At 46.1% G+C, this 7,428-nt stretch overlaps 1 protein-coding gene across 1 annotated transcript; it reads left to right on the forward strand.

Annotated features, from left to right (window-relative positions):
• The first annotated feature begins 1,853 nt into the window (after nucleotides 1-1,853).
• LOC139396820 (fibronectin-like) lies at nucleotides 1,854-7,191 on the forward strand. The gene is made up of 10 exons (XM_071143738.1): nucleotides 1,854-2,203; nucleotides 2,448-2,570; nucleotides 2,758-2,895; nucleotides 2,989-3,120; nucleotides 3,843-3,980; nucleotides 4,074-4,220; nucleotides 4,777-4,980; nucleotides 5,836-6,018; nucleotides 6,156-6,332; nucleotides 6,965-7,191. Exons 1-10 carry the CDS (start codon nucleotides 2,056-2,058, stop codon nucleotides 7,174-7,176), a joined length of 1,602 nt encoding a protein of 533 aa, XP_070999839.1. The 5' UTR covers nucleotides 1,854-2,055; the 3' UTR covers nucleotides 7,177-7,191.
• Nucleotides 7,192-7,428: the final 237 nt, after the last annotated feature.

The raw sequence follows: 7,428 nt of genomic DNA on the forward strand, positions 1-7,428 counted from the left end.
AAAGGACCAGTTTAGCATGATTAGCCTATCAACATTAGGCTGTCATTATCATTAGGCCTATAAATTGAAGTTTGTCTGAGGGTAGGCATTTTGTCTGAGGGTAGGCATTTTGTCTGAGGGTAGGCATTTTGTCTGAGGGTAGGCATTTTGTCTGAGGGTAGGCATTTTGTCTGAGGGTAGGCATTTTGTCTGAGGGTAGGCATTTTGTCTGGGGGTAGGAGGGTAGGCATTATGTCTGGGGTAGGCATTTTGTCTGGGGTAGGCATGTCTGGGGTAGGCATTATGTCTGGGGTAGGCATTTTGGGGGTAGGCTGGGGGTAGGGTGAGGGTAGGCATTTTGTCTGAGGGTAGGCATTTTGTCTGGGGTAGGCATTTTGTCTGGGGTAGGCATTATGTCTGGGGTAGGCATTTTGTCTGGGGGTAGGCATTTTGTCTGGGGGTAGGCATTTTGTCTGAGGGTAGGCATTTTGTCTGGGGTAGGCATTTTGTCTGAGGGTAGACATTTTGTCTGGGGGTAGGCATTATGTCTGGGGGTAGGCATTTTGTCTGGGGGTAGACATTTTGTCTGGGGGTAGGCATTTTGTCTGGGGGTAGGCATTTTGTCTGGGGGTAGGCATTTTGTCTGAGGTAGGCATTTTGTCTGGGGTAGGCATTTTGTCTGGGGGTAGGCATTTTGTCTGGGGGTAGACATTTTGTCTGAGGTAGGCATTTTGTCTGGGGGTAGACATTTTGTCTGAGGGTAGGCATTTTGTCTGGGGGTAGGCATTATGTCTGAGGGTAGGCATTTTGTCTGGGGGTAGGCATTTTGTCTGAGGGTAGGCATTTTGTCTGAGGGTAGGCATTTTGTCTGAGGGTAGGCATTATGTCTGAGGGTAGGCATTTTGTCTGGGGGTAGGCATTTTGTGTTAAAGGGATAGTTCACCCAAATTACAAAATGACACATGGGTTTCCTTACCCTGTAAGCAGTCTATTTCAGATCTAACGGATTCGATTCATATACATTTGGTAAAATATGTGAATAAAATATCTCTGGTTAATTTTGTAGTGGGCCTATTTATCCAGCCTGGCCTCAAAGACATTACATAGTAAATGTAAATCTGTGATGCTCTAATTAGTATGATACGTTACGTTTTGTATGGTCACATAAGACAGAAGGTTACTTAAGGCAAAAACGAAAGGAGGAATGTCTCTATGTTGCAACTACTTAGTAGGTTAGCTAACCCTTCCCCTAACCTTAACTCCTAACCTTAACCCCTAACCTTAACCTTAACCCTTCCTTACCTTAACCATAACCCTAGCTAACGTTAGCCATGTAGCTAATGTTAACCACAACAAATTGGAATGCGTAACATATCATATGAATTGTAATTCATAACATATCATATGAATTGTAATTCATAACATATCATATGAATTGTAATTCATAACATATCATATGAATTGTAATTCGTAACATATCATATGAATTGTAATTCGTAACATATCATATGAATTGTAATTCGTAACATATCATATGAATTGTAATTCATAACATATCCTACAAAATGGATGATGGACAACCACAAATTAATAAATACCATACTAAATTTAACATATACTAATTTGAGTTTCACAGGTTTACTTTTTACTGTGTTATGTCGACGTCTGAGTCCAGGTTGCACAACCCAGCCTAGCCTCAGAATGTTAGTGCTGTACTCTGTTTGTGAGTTTTCATTCTTGGTCTGGGTCTGCGGTTTAGGATGGTTGGTAAGTGACGAGTCTGTGTTGCTCCCCTGGACCCAGACGCACATTGCCCCTCCCCAAACGGTGCCTTTGTGCTCACATATAAAAACGGTCTGCATCCCTCCAGTCTGTCTATCGCATCTGCTGCAGGAAAGGCGGTCAAAGTAGCCGCTGGGAGAAGCAGCACTGGGTAATATTTGGAAAGCAAGGGGAGAGAATACTATCCGCTCCTGACGGTCAACTTCACAGCACCTGGATCGTTCTTATTTTTACTTAGGACATAACTGGAAACGTAAAAGTGTCTTGTTTTTTTCTCTTTTTAACTTGACCAAAATGACTGGTAGCCCAGTGACAGGGCTGCTTGTTGCGCTGTGCGTAAGCAGCGCGGTCCATTGTATGCCAAAGAACCAAGGGAAAAACAAGAGACAAGCTCAGGAACAAGTTTACCCCGAACTCGCAGACACAGTACCCCTTGCTCAAGGTATGTAGACTTGCTCTTCATGTGATATTTTGCCCCTTAGATAAAGCATTTGAATGCACCTTGAACCCACATCTTTGTCATTAACAACTGTAGTTACAATTCCATTTATGAAGGACATCTAAGATGTTTGTTTTTTTTAATCACTACTGTACATGTATTGAATATGGGTGTTTAGCTAACCTATCATGCGCCGAATTTGCTCAGGACTCATGGCTCTTTTGTGTGTGTCTCCATCATCTTCCAGGCTGCGATGAGAACGGACATTCTTACAGACTAAACGATCAATGGGAAAAGGCTTACCGCGGGAGTACACTGCTTTGTACCTGCAACGGAGCGGCAGGGATCAAATGTAAAACAAAACCCCAAGGTGAGCTGGAGCACCAGACTTGCATGTATAATGAAGTAGGCAATTTCTTTCGTTTTTTTTGCACAACATCCGTGCGCTCTAGAGCGCGTTCCCTTTTTGGCATTTTTGCCATTGCGCACAGAAGTCGCTTCGTTTATCTCAAACGTTTAGGCCACATGTTGAAACTCTTCTCTGGTGCATTCTGCAGGGGAGGAGACCTGCTATGACAAATACAACGACCAGACGTACCCTGTGGGTGCGACCTACGAGAGGGCGAAGGACGGCATGATGTGGGACTGCACCTGCATCGGTTCCGCCCGCGGCAAAATCAGCTGCACAATCGGAAGTGAGTTGCCCTTCAACCCGTATAGTATTATTTGTGCACTTATGTAGTACGTTGATGTTTATGAATAATGATGTTTGGTCTTTTCGTTTCCAGACCGCTGCCACGAGGGAGGCAGATCCTACAAAATCGGGGACACTTGGAGAAGGCCCCACGAGACCGGAGACTACATGCTGGATTGCGTCTGTCTGGGAAACGGCAAGGGAGAGTGGACCTGCAAACCCGTGTGTGAGTGTCTGTCTGTCTGAGTCCTTTTAGTAGAAGAGAGACTAGATGTAATCTGAAAGGAATGAATGTGTGGCCTGTGGGTTGTTGGGATAAATGTTTTTCTTAATATGGGGATGTCCTTAAACCAATCAAACTGCAGTCCAAAGTCCTTCTTCGAGTCATTTATTGGAAATAGTGCTAGATGTCATTGTAAATATTTGAAGGCCATAACAGTCATCTCTGTCCAAAACGTTGCCCCATAACTGTTGATTTAGCTCAGTTGAGTGATTTCATGGAAAGTTAGGTGAGGTGACTCATATGGAGGTAGGCCCTAATGGTGAAGATGATTTGGTGATAATGTAGGCATGGTTTTGGAATTAAAAATATATCTTCTATAATCAGAAATATGTCATGTGTATCTGAGACTTTTATTATGGCATTGCCATTTTGATTTTTTGTTGGGACTCTTATTCTGGAAGAGATGGAGATGTGCACACTGTCAAAATAAATCTTATTCTGAAAATACCTTTCCAAGATTCACCTGCGCGTGAGGAGGTTTCACAGGAGAGATGTGGGACAGAGAAGGGAAGTGATGGAGATGTAACCTGTTGTTCCACTAGAAAATAACTTGATTGTAACTCCATCATCAAACCCACAGGCCCTTTGGAGAAGGTGATGGATAATTAAGTTACAATAATTAGGTTACAATAATAACAACATTTTTGGAACTTGTTTGTGTGCAGCGGAACGTTGCTATGACAACACAGGTGGAGCATCCTATGTGGTGGGGCAGACCTGGGAGAAGCCGTACCAAGGCTGGATGATGATCGACTGCACCTGTCTGGGGGAGGGCAACGGACGCATCACCTGTACCTCTAGGAGTAAGTACACACACGCAAGCACATACATACACACTCATGTAAACGGAAACACACTTAAACACACACTCATCATTCCTTTCCTTATTTCTTTAGACCGTTGTAATGACCAGGACACCAAGACCTCCTACCGCATCGGAGACACATGGACCAAGACAGATGCTAACAGGCACCAACTCCAGTGTCTGTGTACAGGAAATGGCAGAGGAGAGTGGAAGTGTGAGAGACACTCTGCTACTACTGGTGAGTCAACCCTCTTGTGTTTTACACACACTCTTTGTAAAATATTACAAGATTACCACTGCGGTCTAAGGCACTGCATCTCAGTGCAAGAGGCGTCACCACAGTCCCTGGTTCGAATCCAGATGGTATCACATCCGGACGTGATTGAGAGTTCCATAGGGCGGAGAACAATTGGCCCAGCGTCGTCCGGGTTTGGCCGGGGTAGTCCGTCATTGTAAATAAGAATAAGAACTGACTTGCCTAGTTTAATAAAGGTAAAAAAAATATAAAAATATATATTTAAATGCATACATAATTAAATGAACAGGTTATACACTGACATACAGGTTATAAATTAATATATAGGTAACAGAGGAGGCTGGTGGGAGGAGGACGGCTCATAATAATGGCCGGGATGGAATGGCCGGGATGGAATGGTATCAAACCCATTCCATAAATTCTGTTCCAGCAACTACAATGAGCCCGTCCTCCCCGATTAAGTTACCACCTTGGTAAATACATGTCTCTTTGTCTTCCTGGTGCGCAGGCACAGGTGTTAGTACAGGAACAGGTGTAGGAACAGGTACAGGAAGTACTCGTGTGACCATCCAGACGGAGCTCCACCAGCCCTCCACCCTCCCCGAACCCCCCCAGGAGGGGGCTTGCCGCACGGACTCGGGCGCCACCTTCCACGTGGGCATGCGCTGGATCAGGACCCAGGGCAGCAAGCAGATGCTGTGTACCTGCCAGGGTACTGGCGCCGTCAGCTGTGAGGAGAAGGGTGAGTCTTAACTCAGACTAAAAGTAAAAGGTTGTGTCTCAAAAAAGTATATTTCCATAGTCAAGGCCTGTCTTACCTCTTGTCTCACCTCATCTAATCTGGTCTAAACCTGTCTCACCTCACCTAACCTGGTCTAAACCTGTCTCACCTCATCTAGCCTGGTCTAAACCTTTCTCACCTCATCTAGCCTGGTCTAAACCTGTCTCACCTGGTCTAAAACTGTCTCACCTCATCTAACCTGGTCTAAACCTGTCTCACCTCATCTAGCCTGGTCTAAACCTGTCTCACCTCATCTAAACCTGTCTCACCTCATCTAACCTGGTCTAAAACTGTCTCACCTAACCTGGTCTAAACCTGTCTCACCTCATCTAACCTGGTCTAAACCTGTCTCACCTCACCTAACCTGGTCTAAACCTGTCTCACCTCACCTAACCTGGTCTAAACCTGTCTCACCTCATCTAACCTGGTCTAAACCTGTCTCACCTCATCTAACCTGGTCTAAACCTGTCTCACCTAACCTGGTCTAAACCTGTCTCACCTCATCTAACCTGGTCTAAACCTGTCTCACCTAACCTGGTCTAAACCTGTCTCACCTCATCTAACCTGGTCTAAACCTGTCTCACCTCATCTAACTTGGTCTAAACCTGTCTCACCTCATCTAACTTGGTCTAAACCTGTCTCACCTCATCTAACCTGGTCTAAACCTGTCTCACCTCATCTAACTTGGTCTAAACCTGTCTCACCTCATCTAACCTGGTCTAAACCTGTCTCACCTCATCTAACCTGGTCTAAACCTGTCTCACCTCACCTAACTTGGTCTAAACCTGCCTCCCCTTCTCTCTCCCTACCCTCCAGAGGGCCAGAGCCAGGTGTACGGTGGGAACTCAGAAGGCCAGGCCTGTGTGTTCCCCTTTGTGTTCATGGATAAGACCTACTACTCCTGTACCTCAGAGGGACGTACTGATGGACAGCTGTGGTGCAGCACCACCTCTGACTACCATAGAGACCAGCAGTACTCCTACTGTACCGAGAAGAACTGTGAGTCTGGGAGGGAGGGAGATGGATGGATGGGTGGGTGGGTGGGTGGGTGGATGGATAGATAGATAGATATATACTGTAGCTAGCAAGATAGATAGCAGCATATCTAACTGTTGAAAGTTTGATCTGCTCTGTAGCCCTGGTGTCGACCCGAGGGGGTAACTCCAATGGTGCCCTGTGCCAGTTCCCCTTCCTCTACAACGGGCGTAACTACACTGACTGTACCGCCGATGGGCGCCGCGACGGCATGAGGTGGTGCGGTACCACAACCAACTACGAAGGAGAGCAGCGCTACGGATTCTGCCCCATGGCTGGTGAGTGTGTCTGTGATTTGTCAATTCACATGTCTCTTCCTGTCTCAGGCCCTCACACCAAACAATAAACAATCACAGTAGCAGTCAGGCACATTGACTAGCCCATCATTACTGGCATGCAAACAAGACTATTGTTAGGTAAGATCGCTCTTTTGAAAGGTCATTCAGGCTCTGTATGGTGGGCGTGGGAAGGTCTGGTGGGCTACTGTCTTCAACATTCACTGAATTCCTCTATTTGACAGAGGTCTTATCAAGATAAATGTACTAGGCTTGTCTTCATCCGTCTGATGTTGCCCTTACAGATGGTAAGAATGACTGTTTAACTGAAAGGGTTACTTACAGTTCACAGAGCCGTCAGAGGTTCAATGGGCAGTTAATGAGTTGGTCTTTAAAAGCTATTAAGTGAGGGGGGGCGGCCATGAAGGGGGCTGAGTAATGCCTCTATAAGAGCCTGTTAGAATGATTATGAATGACTCTTGGCTCCACTGGGCAGAGGATAGGACCCACACCCTGGCATGGGTCCAGAGTCTGTCTGGAAACTAAATCTGTCTCAGTTCCAAAAGAGATTATCCATGCCACCTACACTACACACGCACACAGCCCCTCACTGACCCCTGTCTTCCTCCGTCCAGCCCACGAGGAGGCCTGCACCACCAACGACGGGGTCATGTACCGTGTGGGAGACCAGTGGGACAAACGCCACGATGTCCTGGGTCACATGATGCAGTGTACCTGCTTGGGCAACAACCGCGGAGAGTGGAGCTGCATCGCCTACTCCCAACTCAAAGGTCCTACCGCCTTACTAGCACCTGTTCTCTTATGTGTTGTTAGACAACAGTCATAGGAGTTGTACTGTCATTACCTGGTTCTAGACCCAGTAGCCTTGACAACTGGAAGACCAGTACATCATTAAAACCCCTTGTCTCCTTCGTACCCCAGACCAGTACATCATTAAAACCCCTTGTCTCCTTCCTCCTCCAGACCAGTACATCATTAAAACCCCTTGTCTCCTTCCTCCTCCAGACCAGTACATCATTAAAACCCCTTGTCTCCTTCCTACCCCAGACCAGTGCATCATTAAAACCCCTTGTCTCCT

Source organism: Oncorhynchus clarkii, unplaced genomic scaffold (genome assembly GCF_045791955.1).
Source record: "Oncorhynchus clarkii lewisi isolate Uvic-CL-2024 unplaced genomic scaffold, UVic_Ocla_1.0 unplaced_contig_11379_pilon_pilon, whole genome shotgun sequence".
NCBI lineage: Eukaryota > Metazoa > Chordata > Actinopteri > Salmoniformes > Salmonidae > Oncorhynchus > Oncorhynchus clarkii.

Bases quoted from the DNA above. Each gene is read 5' to 3' on its own strand.
- LOC139396820 (XM_071143738.1), top strand. From the start codon at position 2,056: ATGACTGGTAGCCCAGTGACAGGGCTGCTTGTTGCGCTGTGCGTAAGC. The intron at 2,204-2,447 runs GTATGTAGACTT...ATCATCTTCCAG, and splicing joins CACAGTACCCCTTGCTCAAG to GCTGCGATGAGAACGGACAT. The intron at 3,981-4,073 runs GTAAGTACACAC...TTATTTCTTTAG, and splicing joins CATCACCTGTACCTCTAGGA to ACCGTTGTAATGACCAGGAC.